The following is a 16387-nucleotide window of genomic DNA, read 5'->3' as shown; positions in this document are numbered from 1 at the left end:
GCACAGATACTTTCCAGTGGTGCCAGTGTCAAGATAAAAGACAGTGCATTAATTGCTATTGCAAGAGTGCAAATGAGTGTGGAGGGGGAGACTGCAAAAAAGTGCGCTGTTTTTAGAGTAATGAATCTGTGTTCTACCCATCTGAGTACAAAGTCCAGATGGTCCTATTCAAAAAGGGGTTGCTCTGTCACTGCCAATGTATAAATGTGCATCTGCCACGCATGCTTAATTCTAGCATACCCCCTGTTTAAAGCTGCCTTACTGATCTCAGCTGAGTGCTACCTGAAGGTACTTGCAGCTGTGAAGCATGGGAAGGTTCTTCAGTTTTCTCACTGTGAAGAAGGATTTGTTTCTGTAGGTAAAATTATGAGGGCACCTGTTCCCTGGAAAATAGATTGAGGCTACTGGCTCTTTTTATTTAGGGCAGATGATAATAATCGTTGGTTGTGGCTGCAGGTCAATGTTGATGCAAACCAGGCCGAAGTCAATGAGTCATTACCACTCCTATGAGAATCTTAGTCCCATTAGGAACCGTTATTTAAGCAGCCTATGGTACGGGACGTAGCAGAACAGAAAATACTCTGAGAATTCTCCGTTGTTTTACTTTTTATGATTTTAAGTATTTATTCAAGACCTGAATGTTGACCCTGTGGTCTCCAGTCTGTTCCTAGTGAACAGGGCTGTGAGTATAAACAGGCACCACAGCAGCTGGCACTATTAATTGGGCTTGGCAATCTCGGCAGAAAGGAATGTCAATGAGCTAAGACACTGAACAGCTTTCTCACTGGAGATGCAGCTCCTCATGGATGGATTTCAGGTGTGCTGCTATGTCAGCTGCTTCTTTCTGGACCTGCAAACTGTCAAGTTCAAAGAAGCACTGTTAAATGTTGTTTTTAAGTCCCTGTTGATGAGAGGGCTAACCTCTAAGTGTAGTTACGTGCATGCACAGTGCCATAACAAATGGAGGAAAACCTAGTACAGGTAGAAGGTAAGTCTGAAAATGCACAAATAAAATTTGCAAGTGACAAATTATCAAAATTCCTTGTAACAGAGCATCAGTAATGTAGCACTGGCAGATTGACTCAGTCATTTTGTATATAAAAGTAATTAAATTTTAAACTTTTATTAATTTTGCAGGGACCTGAGCTGATGAATAAATATGTTGGTGAGTCTGAACGAGCAGTGAGAGAGGTGAGAAAGGGCAAGCTATATGCAGTATAATGTTATGTGTTAAGCTTTCTTGGCATTCAAATTCTTCTCTGCCTATAAGGTTACCTTAAACTTTCCAAAAAACCTTCTTCTGGTTGAAGTTTAAAAAAGAAAGAGGAGGGGGGGGGAAAAAGGCAAGCAGAAATGATATTTTATGTTTAATTTCCTCCTGCATTGGCCTAGTGATACATGTCAAATTTGGGATCCAATAGCAGCGTTCACTGTAAGCCTGCATCACACAGTGTCGTGAATAACTTCTAAAAGGTTTGTTTTTGGGGGCGGGGGAAAGCAACAAAGCTTATATCTACATGTATCTTGCATCTCAATAGCTTTTGAGGTGTGCAGGGGTTGTTAGCATTCTGTAAAAATTTCCCATCCTTTAAAACTAAGTGTTTAATTGTTGTTTTTCTAGATCTTTAGGAAAGCCAGAGCAGTGTCTCCTTCAATTCTTTTCTTTGATGAAATAGATGCCTTGGCAGTTGAAAGGGGAAAGTAAGTAATCCTGTTAAAAATCTCAGATGTTATTTTCTGATAAATTAATCTTACATTGTGCAATCACAAGTATATTACCTTTCTAGAATGATTTTATTAAATATATTCATTCCACATGCAGAAGGATAGCATTTGTGACTCCTCAGGTGTATTTAACTTGGCATAAACAGGTAAGCTGGTGGAGTTCCTTCTTTCTCATCTTATTAGCAGGAATGATTCTACTGGTTCTCATGCCCTTCGGCTCTTTTCTGTGGTTTTAGCTTGCATTTATTTCCAGTAACTAACTCCTTTCTTTTCCCAGGGTTGTTGCACTGGCCTAATACAGTGTCTTCGTCAAGAACACAATGTGATCATATATAACAAGGAGATCATATATTCCAGGAAGTCTACTCATATGCTTAAATTTACGCTTATGTTTAAATGTTTCCCCAGACTGGGAAAAACTTCATGAAAAGATTTGAGAACACTCACGCCCTTTCATGTGTGACATTAAAAAGGGGTTATTGTGCAAGGAGCTCATACTGTTTTTTCCCGTGTCTTGCTTCGTGATGATTTCAAGAGATGTTTAGCTCTTGTCTGAAGGAGGATTATAGCAGGTTTTAGTTGCTACTATAGCATTTAAAATTAGACAGGCTTTGTAAGTGGTTTTTCTAGGAGGACATCTTATAAAATACTACTGCTTGTTGTGAGCAAGTACTTTTTTTTCTGTTTTATTTTTTTGCCTGAAAAACTATCAAATATGTGCATGTAGAAAGTATTTGTCCAGTTTGAAGGTGCTTCACAACTTCATCATTTGTCTGGAAGAGAAGCTACAACAGCATCCATTCAGATTCATTTGTGTTGCAAAAAAGCCATTTGTATCTGCAGCATAGGATGAAAGGTGTCATACTAACATTTCGGCGACATGAATAAATTGTTTATGTTACAGGAGGTGGCATTGCTTGCAGCATAGAGCTGCCCTGTGAAACTTGAGAAATGAATACATTTTCTGCTTGAAATGCAAAACCTGGTAGAAGATGTCTTCAACATCATCCTTTTCATATGCAATGTCTGCAATTGTGACACTTGTAAACTTCCTAGAAACAGTTAGCCACTCTGTGGTACCCACTGAAACACCTGTCTGCTTATCACAACAGGGAAGTTGCAGAAATGTGCTGGAATCAAGCCAATAGAAGGGGGGGAAATACTTCCCCCTGCTGCAATTCTTAATGTGTTTAGCTTTCAGAAACACCACTTCATCAAGATAAAACCTTTTGGAAGAATAAGCTATAGTACGTTTTAATCAGCCTTTTCACACAGTGCCCTAGAGGTGTTGAGTGCGTTTGTTTGTTTGCTTTATTCTTTTAGGGAGTAAACAACCCAATTTTACCTTACCTGGAACTGTCTGTGGGGGGTAGTAGGCCTGGCACAGCTTGCTGAAGAATGTGGTATGACCTGCTGCAGTTGTGTTGTGCTGGAGACATCTGGTTTTGGAGCTTTAAAAAGAACAGGGTGGGACACACAAATATTTCATTGTCAAATCTGAACCAGATGGGAGGTAAAATATGTAGCAGAGTTCTCGTAAAATTCATCTGAAATTAAATGGTGTAGGAAACCAGACAAGGCACTTATTAGAAATGGCCTTTTTTTACAGGCTGACTTTGCACAGTAGGAATTTGCAAATGCATTAGAGATGCTAACGATTTGTGGCCTCTGGAGATCCATTTCCTGTACTATTTCTAACCATACTGAAGTTTTCAAGGAAACACCTGTTTATATTGTCTCCCTATTCCCTCTGTTGGTTGAATTAGTTTTCTCTGCCTTGGCAGTGGAAAACACTCTGTGATACAGCTTTGTAAACGTTTTTCCTTTCCGTTTAAATCTTTGTTAGGATTCTGTGGACTTTGCGCAGAATATGCTACATCACAAATCCTCCTGGGTAGGTAACCTCTCCTCAATCTTAACGGGACATCCAGAGATGCAGAGAAGCCTGAACTGTTAAGTTGTGAGAGTAGTTTTATGCATAGTTCAGATCTGAAATAACAGATGTGAAATAACATTGAGTAATTGCTTAATGCTTTTGCTCTACAAAGCACTTTGCCAAATATTCATTAACTCATTAATACTTGTTTAGATTAAACCCACAAGCTTTAGTCAAAAGCACAACTGTTTTACTCCCTAAACAGAGATCACTAAACAATCCCTTCTCATCAACAGGCACATACAGACTAACAGGCTTTGTAATTACTTGTAATGCAGGTAGACGAAGAGAGCTAAGGAGTTTTCTTGTTTGTACCATTCAATATAATGTCTCTTTTGCATCATATAGTGGAGTCTGTCACTGCATAATCAATTACGCCATGGCAGACACTGTAGCTGCATTCAGATATGCCACGGTGTTTTATTTATTATACATTTCCAAGCCATTACTCAGAATTGTAATACATCTTAACACTCTACATAATGTAACTGTCTTGTGTAGTAGTTTTACAGTGTATTTGTGTGTGTTTATTAGTTACAAGAAATAATACTTTGAAGTCAGCAAAAATTATGTTAATTGACATTGTTCCATGTCAAAATGTATTATTTCTGAAAAGATTGTTTCTTGCCCAGCCTGCTTAGCAGTTCCATATGTTCTATCTGTATGAAATAAGCTCCTGGGGTTTCCTTCATGTCTGTCCACACCCACCTCCCAAATTTGCATGTTGGCAACAAGCTAATACATATTAATCAAAGAATTAAAAATGTGGGCTGGATACATACGAGACTCAAAGAGGATTTACGATATAATCCTGCACCTCTGAGGAGAATAGTTCAGTGTAAGGGGCAGTTGCTTGATGGACAAATCTGGAGATCCTTGATGCAAGAAGATGAGAGAGTGATTCTGAATGGATTTGAGTTTCCAATGTATCTTTATCTATGAAAACAGGTAAAGATAGTTTGAGCTGTATTCGTTTCTGGATTTTGTTCTCTTACGCTATGCTTGTTAGAGAGAATTGAAAATAAAAAAATTTGGGGCTGAATGGACCGACTATAAGGAAAGAGGGAGGCATTCACTGTAACTGGTTCTAAAGAATAGACGATAAACCCATGGAAGAAAAGATGCTAGAAAGTTAGAGGTGTCACAGTGAGTTTTGAGTAGGAAAAATGGTTGAGATAGGAAAACCTTATGCAGATCAGAAAGGCTTTTGGTAGAGAATTATCCTTTGCTGTCAGTTAGTCATATGGGAGAAGCTTCAGCAACCTACTGCTTGATATCTTTAAAACAAAACTGACGTTTCACAGATTAACGTGCAGCGAGGAGCAGTCATGCACTGGGAGAGATGCACTACGTGGTGCATGGAGCCTTTTCCATCACTCTGTGGTTCTAATTAGTATTTACTTTCATGAGCAGACTACAACTTTTTCTTTCTCCTTGCTTTTGAAAGATGTTACAACTTTTCATAGGAGAGACTGCACTGAAGCGAGACCCTCAGGACTGGTCCAGATGCAGCACTGCATGAGGAGAAGGGTTTGCCTCGCAGTAATCCCTTGCCTGGACAAAGCTTGAGAGGCTTTAAAAATTGCACAGCTGCAAAGAGTTATGGGTATTTGTTATCCCTTGGTATCCTGACCATATAAAACCTAATTCTTCTGGCCATTAGAGGTTACCAAGAGGGAAATGTCTTGGTCATTAGACTTGAAATTGATGAATGAACGTGGCTCCGTGTAAATGCAGCACAGACAGTCTGTTTGCTGTACTTAAGAAGTCTCTGCTTTGGAAATGGAACATTGTTTATACAAGCAGGATTTTTAGGATTTTGGGGCAAGAGATATATTTGTTCCTATTCTTGGTTTTCAGAAGCAAAGCATTTTGTAACATAAGATGGGAAATATTGTAGACTGATGTGAAAGACACTGATAAATCGCATTTTCAAAGGACAAAAAAAAGACGAGACAAAATCAGTACCTTGCAATTGACTTGTATAGGCCAGAACAAGTTGGTAGATGAATAACCTTTTCGGAGTGATGATAGAAGTGACAAAGTGAAGGGACTTTGATACCAATCCCTTGAAACTACAATATGATGATGCTTTTCCAGTGAGTTACGTTACCCTGTATACTGGGTGGCAAGGGGAGCAGGATAGATACATTCCTAAGCCACAATTTAAAATGCTCAGAACCTCTGAAAGACACACTGTTTTCACTTTAGGTATTGAAATATTTGCAGTCTTAACTTTTGAGGCCCTCAGGCTTCTATAATGAAGCTGGGAAGAACAGCAGCTTCTCTTCTGTACTGAGTCACCTCTGCTTTAAATGGGAACTGTGATAAATCCTGTTTTTAAACCAAGCTGTCTCTTTGGAATATTTTAGTACATATTTATACTGTACAGCTTAGCACATATTATGTACAATTCAGTACATATTACACTGTACGCTTGAACATACCTTCGCATTTTTTTATCTGTGCAAATTCCCTGGTGTAATTGACAGCCTCTGTCATGAAGAAGGTCGGTGTATTGCATCCTAGCAACGAAAGCTAGAGCCTGGACCCTGCAGGGACATTAGGTAGGACAGAGGCTCTCAGCCAGAAAGCCACCTTGCACAGGGTAGGTTACCGGTAGCAGAGCTGGAGAAAGTACTGTCACCCTAATATTACTTGTGTGAAGGCAAAAGAAAGTGAAGAATACATGAAAGAAATGGGAGTTTCCCTGTGCCATGCTTGTGTTGTGAGGGACCCAATTCTAGCAGCAGGCTCATTTAGGCAGAGCTTTGCGTTTCTGGCTTCATTAGCACTGCTTGTCCCTGAATTGGGGGATGTCAGCCGGTTCCCTTCAGTATCTGAGCTGTGTTTGGATATGATAGAGAGTTGAGGCATTCAAAACTTTTGTGACTACTGTCTGAATTCTTTAAAGTGTTTGAATTTGGTATCCAGTATTGTCCGGGGAAAAAGCTGCATGTCCAGTGCCAGTTTTCTATTTTAGGCCTAGCAAGGAGTGCTGAAAAAGTTAAAAGTTTTGAACCAATTTAATTGTACAATAAAGCTTGTAATTCACTTTGGAATAGCGATTTAAATAAATAGCATTACCTATAGATTGTGTGTGTTTATGCTAGATGTTTGTAATACCTTTAACTTTAAAACAAACTCATCAATGTTTCTTGTCTAGCAAGAATCCTTTATCACAATGTGTTTAAAAATCTGTGGTTCTTCCTTTTTGTTTAAAAAACCCAATAATTTGTAACTTTGCCAGCCTGTATTACAACTCGGAGATTTGATTATTGGCATCAGTGGAAGCAGGACTGGATCTGTAAACCATTTTCTTGAAGTCATTCAAATGCATGGATAAATGTAGAGGGTTTAGAGGGACTAATCAAGGCTGTTAATGTTGGTAAGCCTGTTCTGCAGTGTTGTGGCAAAGTTAACCTGCAGCAAGATGCTTCAGCCAAGGACGTGAATTTGAGCTTCTCTCTGGATTCCTGCCAGAGGCCCAGTTGAAATGAATACCAGGATTAGAGGGATCAGAAGTGGGCATATGTGGTGATCACTTCGGGTCCCGATGTGGTGTTGGCTATGGAGAAAGGTCAGCTTACCCACACTAAATGGGCCCAAGCAGGCTACAGTTGCCTGTGGGGCGAGGACTAGAATGATTGACGGCCTTTTTTAAACTTTATTTTAAATGAAATACAAGGGGAACATGACTGTAGTTAAAACTCATAAATTAAACTTATTCCAGATGAAATGGAACCTCTTATACTTAAATATTGTTATAATGAAAACAAAATCCAGTCTAGCTAGTTACTTCTAGGTCTGTTATACTTCCAACTTAAACTGTACTTGCTTCGCTGGTAGACATGATTGATTACAGTGTTCAACTTGATTAACTTCCAGGAATGCGCAGAGGAGAAGTGCTGAGGAAAACAGAAAGAAAGGAAATGGAAAATTTACTGTGCATCAGGTGTGTGTTTGGGGCTTTTTTTTTTTTGTTTTTGTTTGTTTTTGTTTTAAAAGGCAGTGTTAATAGAATAGGAGAACTCTATGTTAGCATCCTTCTTGTTTCAGCTCGATGGTGCCAGGGCCAGGTGAAAGTGAGTTCTCATGTCTGCCTTCTGTGGACCTGCATCTGCAATTAGTTTCAGGCAGATGGAAATGACTGATGGATCACCACCTTGGTGCTTAAGGATTTGGAGATGTGCTTGGGGAAAGCCCTCTGGAAGAAAGCCTGTTGATTCCAAACCCATCTCAGACTGGCTCCTTGCCTCCTTTTCTCTCCTTTCATTGTGTTTCATTTTTCTGGGCCTACTTCGCTCATTTCTGAAAGCTGCCGTAATAATGAATTTGGGCAAATGGAAGAGGCTGGTTGCATGAACATGGAGGAAAATCTGGGATGTTTCTGCAGCTGCCTGTAGGCCATTTGTTTCAAAGTCACCTGCTGACAGCTGAGCGCAGTTTCCTGTTTCCACAAAGCTCGTCTCTTTTTAGGAAACCTGCTTACAAGTAGGAGGCCGCTCAAGGAGTACTAGGAGTTCTTTTATTTTTCTGTGCTTTTGTAATGTCTTAAAAACCGCAGTTTTTTTGGCGAACTGACAGTTGGCAAAACACCTTTTTGGCCTGGAGCTGACCATAAAGCTAAATGTTCTACCCAGTCTCTAAGTTTCCCAGACTTCCTCAGGTTTCCTCTGGAGATTTCCCTTCTGAAGTACCTGAATTTTGCTCTTGAGGAAATAGGGAATATGTGAAACGATATAGTGGGTAACAGCTGATACAGGTGCGTAGAGAATATGACAGCATCTAATTGTAGGGTGCTGATGGAGGGAAGGCTTGAGGATGGTCTTCTTTCAGAGTTTCTTCTGATGACACAGACAGGAAAATTCCCTGGTATGGGGAATATTTCTTATCTTAGGACTGAAGAGGTGTTTGGTGTTGTGTTGTTTTTTTTTTAATGAATAGCTGAAATATTTAACTAATAACATAGAAGATTTGTATGCTGTGTATCTCTCCTAGACTTTTAAAATAACATCAAAGCCTGTAATATCTGCAGTGGTCTTTATTATCAATATGCACTGAAGCTGTACCATACGTGTGCCAGAAGTGAATTTAGCCCAGCGGTTTAATAATGATCACTTAGGCCTAGGTATGCTTGCTGCGCCTTTTGTTTTATGAAATACCTCTTTTGTTGTGAGTGCACGTACATAGAGACATCAGTAACTGTGGATAACAGTTTTAGCTCAAACCAGGAATTGTGCTTGTAAGCAGAAATGAGTAGGTGATGTAAAAGGTGTTGTGATTTTTGAGGGAGAGGGAAAAGTGCTGTAGGGAAAAAATACATAAGCAGCACAGCATCACTAAACATGCATGTCTCTGTAAACCTAGTATATTTAGTAAAGTTTGAGTTTTGAAGCCCCAGTAGCATTCAAGAGAAACAAAGTTCGAAGTTAACATAAGGGCTTGCTCTGCTATCTTTAGATTAAGAATATTCTGACTGAATTAATATTTTAGCAGGGTGCATCTGTGTGGAAGAGCCTGCTTTTTCTAACTGGCATGGCAGTGTCCATTCTGCTGGAAAAAATGCCCCACTGACAGAATTTTTGAGTGGAATTCGGTACCTGGGAAGATGCTGCAATTATTATTTTTCTGGTAAATGCTATTGGAGTAGTTTTTTGGGGTTTTGGGTTTTTTTCCCCCCTAATGCTGTGGAGAACCTTGAACTGCCAAAGCCATATTTCACCAGTTTGTGAGGGAAGGAAATAAAACAGTGTGACAGTTAATTATGATCACGGCAGTTGGACTGAAAAGACAGACTTGGCAGGTGCTCCTTGCTGACAGGTTACTCCTGCAAAGCCCTGACAGAAATGTCAGACTCAATAAAAATCCTTCAGACTGTGTGAGTGAGGCGACTCTTGCATGGGAGTGTGCTGGCAGGGGGCTTTGGTATTTCAAGAACCTTTTACCTCAGTAGTTTGTGGAGAAGTGGAGAGTCCTGCCAGAGAGTTCTATTTCATCCTATATTAATTTTTTGATACCAACCATTTTGTCATGTCAATGACTTTTACATTTGTTTTGATATGAAATTATTTCCAGACATTCCAGTGAAAGAATTATTTGAGATGATATCACATCCAGAAGAAGTATTTTTAAAACTTTTAAATTTTGATTATGATTGCAATTCTTTTGTTGGGGGTGGGGGGGAGGTGAAGAATAATAAAGACAGCTTTTATCTGTTTGTAAATCTTGCCTGATAAGATGTTTTGGAAAAGAAGGTAGGCTGTACTCCCTTCTCACAAAACCTGTGTTATAGATTTCAGCTGCATGGAGATTAATCCCTCTGCAGTAATTTATCCTGGATACTTCTCCTGAGGTCTGCCTTTTTGACCTCATGGATCTGCCAGAGGTAGGGTCATCTGTGCAGAAATGGGGCTTTTCAGGAGAGGGGCCCTCCCAGACTTCCTTCTGGTTTTGTAGCTTCACAGTTGCTGTGAATTTAAGAGTGCTCAAAATGTTACTGTGTGACTATTTCCTGCATTTCCACGTCTACAGTTTAACAGCATAACTAAATTAAGGTCCTGATTCTGAAGATGTTCAGATAGGCTTCAATGCTGCTGAAGTCAGTGGTGGGATGGAGAGTCATTGGTTCTCCTTTACAGGATTTAAATTATAATTGAGACTTACATACATTTTCCGATGAAAATGACATCTGGTGTTCTGAAAAAACATTCATCCCATTGGTTTTGGAAATGTTGTAGACTGTCAAATGATGCAAGTGTACGTTTGCGTTAGCTCGCAGTGGTGATGCTTACCAAACTTCATCATGAGGTGAAACTGTAACGACTGCATTCTCAAACTGTTTTTAGTTTTAAATATTAAAAAAAATCTGATAGATAAAGGGAGGGGGCTGAGAGAAAAGGAAGTTAAATAAGTAAAAATGTAAAAAACAAAAAGTAAGCTGTTGTCAAAAAAAAAAATGCCTATAGCAAGAAGGGTAACAGATTTAAATCAGATGATTTCATACGTCTGGTTATGTCCAGAAACAAAATCTTCTTGGCTTGAAGAACTATGTATGCTAGTGAACTGTATGTACTCTTGATGCAGTGATAGAATCAGGCTGTGTTGCATTTGTATCCCCAGGAAGAAGCGTGAGAGTGGCTTAAGATGTTCAAGGGGAAATGTCAAATACCCACTGAGATCTGAGTCCAGCTGGTTAGAAGGGTTGTTGGGTAAGGCCAAAGGAGATAAGAAAAAAAAAAGATGCTATGGAGAGCCCTCACCTGCTGTGTTGAATTTGGAGCTGTTGCTCACAATGTCTCAGTTCCATCATGCAAGGCCAGAGTTAATTCAGATTAATTGTGAGTGGTACACTGTAGAATACATGTTTTATTCTGTCAAAACATATACTGGAAGTGCCTTTAGCTAAAATAAAATACCAAAACCAGGTTTTGTTTTTCATATTCACTTTCAGTAGTCTGCTATAATCCACAGGTAGTCTTATCTTGAGAGTCTTTTGCCATTCAGGAAACTTCTGTGTTGATCAAGAGCTTGTGCATGTGGGCTTGGTCTGACGCTGGTGGGAGGTGGGACACTCGGGATTAGCTGAAATATCATGTAGGGCTGCATATCTGGCTCTAACTGATAAACTAGTAAGCAAAGACATTTTTTGCCTTTAAAACTCCTTCACTGAGGATTTTAAAGAAAGAGGGGTTGGCAAAAAAGATTAAAATAACACATAGCCTACAGACTGATGTGTTTAATTTAGGGCAACACAAGAGATTACTTGAAATTCTCAGGCCCTTTTATGGAGCAGCCAGACTCCTCTTTGCTCACACATTTTTATTTTGAAGTTAAAGGTATTTCTGGTTAGGGCACGGCTCTTGCATACACGCACCCATGCACACATGGCTCTGCATGGATTATGTGAGGAGCTTAATTCTGACTGCCTGGATTTGCAGGCGGCGTGTTGACAGGAAATTAGTTTGTACCAGGACGTGCCTTTTGAGGACTATTTCCATGCAGTTGTGATGATGACATCAACGTACGGAGGTCATGGTGGGGGGGGGCAAAGATACCCCCTTGGCTGGAAGTTGGTTTTGGCAGTGCCTCTGTGGGACTGGAGGGTTAATCATCATTTGTTTCTCTGGCTGCCGTTTGCGTCAAAAGCCAGGGCAGCCTTAATGAACACTGCCTGTGTTAATTTGAAACCTTTGCTGGGAAATCATGGGAAAATGGAAAAACGCATACTTGTGTGTCACCCTTCAGATTAGCAGCTTGGGCAGCACTAGAGCTCTCGGAGTACATGGTGTGGCTCTGATGCAGCTCTGAGCAGCTGGTAAAGAGATCTCTCGCTGCAAACCTGTGCCTGCCTGTGATTTTTATAGGGTATCCTCTGAAGCCAAAAGCTAATTTGCTGGAGACTCTGTGCTAAAAATGGTGCATCATATGACAGCCTAGTGAACTATGTAAACAAAAGCACTGAAATTGAAATTCCTGATGTCATAGGTCCCAGACACCTCTTCATTTGATACTGTTTTTATTATTTATACTTTTCGCATCTGTGGTTTTAAAATGTTTTTAACTGCACTTTTAAGAGATAGTAGTAAAGCCCTCAGTAATGTACTGGTAAATATCACTTCATTGTTTGAGTAGATCATGCCATCAGTGATTGCTTAACTGCAATTTTCTGATTATGCTTCAATTGCATGGAAGTCTTTGCAATGTACATTCCCTTGTAACAGTGGGAGTTTTCTTTAGAATATATGCATCTTTAATTTTTTAGGTTTTCTTTCAGTCTGATGCTTGTAAGAGAAATGTTTATATTGGGGAAAGGTGTAATATCCGTTCTAGCCACCTCTCCTTAAAACCAAGTATTTTTTCTTTGTTTCCTTAATAGTGTAAAAAAAAAAAAAAAAAAAAAAAAAAGTTTAGCATCTCCCCCAAAGTCTTCTAGCTTCAGATCATCTCATATAATATTAATGTTTTGGTCCCAGTCTTATAATTTTTTTTTTTTTCCTTTTGCTTAGGTTTTTCTTGTGTGCAATCTCCTGGGTATAAAGTTGAGTAAATGTGAAACTTATGCAAGATGGGAGGCCTGAATCCCTACTGAGACTAGCTTATGTTACAAAGTTGATTTTAATTTCCTTTAAGTTCTGTGTCCTTTGAAAAGCATTTACTATCCTTGTCCGACACCTGAGGTGTTTTATCATGTTCAGCCCTCTGTAAGTCAACGAGACCGTGACCTGTGGGTATGTAAGAAATGCTCTAATATCGCTTGGGAATTTCTAACATGGCTGCAGCAACTCGAAAAGCTGGCAACTGGCTAACCCAAGTCCCTTCTCTAATATTTCTTAGCAACCTAAATGTTCTGTTAGCCAAAATTTATTATAGCTCCTCAAAGATATTTTCCAGACTACGTCTGATAAGTTAACCGTTTTGCACTGGAAAATTACAGAACCAGTTGTAGGACGGGAAAGTTAGAGAATTTATTTGGGGGAGATTGTTACAGCAGTGATGGAGTCGTTACTGTTGCTTTGGCTTTGGGACATTTAGGAAGCACTTCGGTTGCCGGCGTGCTGGTGGTAGATGGCAGTGCTGCAGCAAAATACATGTGTAGGAACTCTGCAACTGGATGTGTGTATTCTCTATCTGCTGGAAATACTCGGAATGCTTGTATTTTAAAATCTAATATTTCTTTTTGGAAACAAGTGTGCAGCAGGATAAATGTAGTGTGTTGGTGTATGAGGGTACTTGTGTATCTGTATAAATGTTTAGGCGTACTTTTTGAAAAGGACTTAAAAAAAAAATTTGAGATTAAAAGTCATCTTCATCCTATGTAGGTTTGGGGTGACAGCAGAAAAATGTACATTGCAGGAAGAAACCTGGCCTCATTTTTAGTATCAAACTATTTTTTGCTTCTTAGTATGGAGTTAAAGGGATCCAGAAGAAATTCAGAGATTAGTTGTTTGTTTTTTTAAGGGCCTGTTTAAGGGTAGAGAAATGAAGCCCTCCCTTGCGCAGCAGAGGAGCCGTGGAATAGCAGTCTCGTATAGTTCCAATAGCCGTGGAAGAGCAGTCACATTGGTGAAGGAAGATGTAGGTGTGTGCATGCTTGTCTGCAAGGAAAGATTGTGTTGAAAACAGCGAGGCTTTTGGCGTGTGCCAAGAGCAGGGCTCCTGGTTTCTGGCAAAGGTGGATAAACACCACATTTTTGGTGCTATCTGGCAATCCTCAGCTGCTTTCCCTAGCCTGCTTCAGCTTCCCTGCCCCTGCTCAGCAAAGGGAACTTTTGGGATGAGCTACTGGCTATGCTGTACCTGGCCTCCCCATGTTTATATAGAGCTGGGTGCTACAAAGAACAGATAAACATAATTTGTGTAGCACATCTGCCAATGTATGAATGTCTACAGTCATCTGTGTATGGCCCTAGTATCTCTTAGGTCTAGTATCCTTTCAAAAATTCAAAAAAAAATCATACAGCGTGCAATCACCTATTTATTTTTATCGTGTTTCAGAAATAAGGACTCTATGCAGAATTAAAAGGATGTTAAAAGAACACAACCATTCATGAAATGTGTTATGTATTACAATGTCAGTGCTTGGTCTTTTGATTTAAAATTTCTGCTATATCTTCCTCTTCTGCGTTCTTTGTTATATGTGTGGATATGTGCATGCACAAATATTTGTGTTAAAAAATTGCCAAGGAAGAAGGGTGTACATCACTTGGTTAATCTTTTTGAAATATTAGAAGCTTTAATGGAAATAAGAGTTTATTTCTGTAATGCTTTTGTTACATATAGTTAAGCAATTTGAGCAAATTTTCCATAAACCTCAAGGTTACCAGAGTTAATTCCAGACTAAAACTATTCTAGGCATTTATATTTTATGCCTTGTCTGTTTAGTTTTTTTCACATGTTTATGATTTCAAGACTGGAGTGTTCAGTTTTTCAATCTTGTTTTTTCCTGGTATCTGGAAAATCAGCTGAGTTAAAGGACTGACAGTGCTACTGTGAGGCAGTTGGTCAACACAATTTATTCTCATGTGATGGGGAGAACATAAAAATGTAGAGCAACACTGCAAAATAACTACCTACCTAATTTTTTATGCTGCATGGGGTGGTGAAGGCACTCACTTGGATGGTGCTAGAAATGAAAGTTTGTCTGACTAATAAAAAAGCTGCATGAATTCAGTTACCTTAAAAATGTTTATTCCAGACATCCACAGTGTGTTAAATTGTTTTCAACCGAAGTAGCAGGGTAGTAAGTTAAAAACCCCTTAGTTGCTTTATTGAATACCAAGAAATCCTTTGAAGGACTGATTCTCCAATTTGCTTTTACTCACTTCATATGACACATACTGCTTCAGGGATTGAGGGTGAAAATAAAAATCAGAAAGAATTAAGATAAAAAGATGGATCCCTGTAAATTAAAAAGAACAATATACTCTTTCCTTTCTCCAATTTTCTAGGAAGGAAAGGCTAATGCTGCTTTTCTTTTCTCCCCCCCCTCCCCCCCCCTCCCCCATTAAATCAGCTCTTCAGGTGCTGGAAATGTTGCAGACCGTGTCTTGGCTCAGTTGTTAACGGAAATGGATGGGATAGAACAGCTGAAGGACGTGACAATCTTGGCAGCTACAAACAGACCAGACATGATAGACAAGGTACAAATAGGTGCACTGCTGTATATTCTGTTGAGATGACCAGATTTTGGTATAATTCCATTCTCTTTTGCTTTCTGGACTGTTGTCTAATCAATTAAAAGTGGGAGTTTGAAGACAAGGCAAAGGATTGTCCCTTGCTTTTTTTCCCCCTTCTACAGATTTTTTTTTTTTTTTAACAGTACAAAATGTTTTGTGATAACCTTAAGTATCTGTTTCTTAGAAGAAATTTTCCTTAAATTAAGCTCATTGCAACAATGTTTCTGTCAAACTCGTCCTGTGGTTTTTGCTTCTGTTATGTTTGTTTATGCAGGAGTTTGCTGGAGTTTGTTGGTTTCATTAGTTACTTCCTTTCAAAAGATTAAATATCTGCTTGGTGCCATTAGCCTTCTGCCAGCAATATGGTTTCCAACTGTAAACAGTGCAATTTCTCCTTAGATCCTGCAGCAGCTCTGCTGGAGCAACAAGACTATTTCAAGTTTGTAAAAATTGGGCAGGTTGCAACGCTTACTGCAGAAAACCTCTGAACACAAAACCAGCCCAGCAGCCCTCTAGACAATGCACTTTAAAACCATCCACTGCACTTCTGTGTCTTCTCACAGCTAAGTTCAGTAGATGGACCAGTCTGAAGTGATTTCCTTTAAGATATGTTTTGTAGTGTTGGTAAGGTTCTTTATTCCACAACTTTCCACCTTCACAACATTCATGAATTTGATGACAAGTTAATGAAATTTATTTTTCCTGATCTCTTCTAGGATTTCTTTTGAGTTTCTCGAGTATTTTTAATGTTAACAAAGTCTTCCATTTTAAGCTGTTTCTGGAATAGTTTTTTGTTTGTCTTGGAGCATTCAGGCATAAAATACATATGAAGCACACACTTTTAAAGTAAGGTTCATATACACCTAAAGTCTTGAGAAAAAAAACCCTTGTATTTTGGCTCCAGAACACAGCCTCTTCCTTTCTGAACTGAAGGAAGACACAGCTGATGGTCTCCTGACAAAGGCTTACATACACACCGCTTGTGTGCCTATCATGGCAAAGTAGAACGAGCAAAGGGTTTTCTGTAAAAGGTGATAAAACTCATGAG

At 39.3% G+C, this 16387-nt stretch overlaps 1 protein-coding gene across 2 annotated transcripts in view; it reads left to right on the top strand.

Moving 5' to 3' along the window:
* The window catches only part of SPATA5 (spermatogenesis associated 5), a 164120-nt gene that overhangs the window by 46736 nt on the left and 100997 nt on the right, over positions 1-16387 (top strand). The window contains exons 12-14 of one of the 2 annotated variants that reach the window (XM_037398363.1): positions 1138-1191; positions 1622-1701; positions 15177-15303. In XM_037398363.1, the coding sequence (XP_037254260.1) occupies positions 1138-1191; positions 1622-1701; positions 15177-15303 (261 nt within the window). The remainder of the gene's footprint in view (positions 1-1137; positions 1192-1621; positions 1702-15176; positions 15304-16387) is intronic. The other variant, XM_037398372.1, reaches the window with a different exon arrangement.

Source organism: Falco rusticolus, chromosome 1 (genome assembly GCF_015220075.1).
Source record: "Falco rusticolus isolate bFalRus1 chromosome 1, bFalRus1.pri, whole genome shotgun sequence".
Taxonomy (NCBI): domain Eukaryota; kingdom Metazoa; phylum Chordata; class Aves; order Falconiformes; family Falconidae; genus Falco; species Falco rusticolus.
Note: the sequence above shows the minus strand (reverse complement) of the source record. Positions and strands in the feature narration are given on the sequence as shown.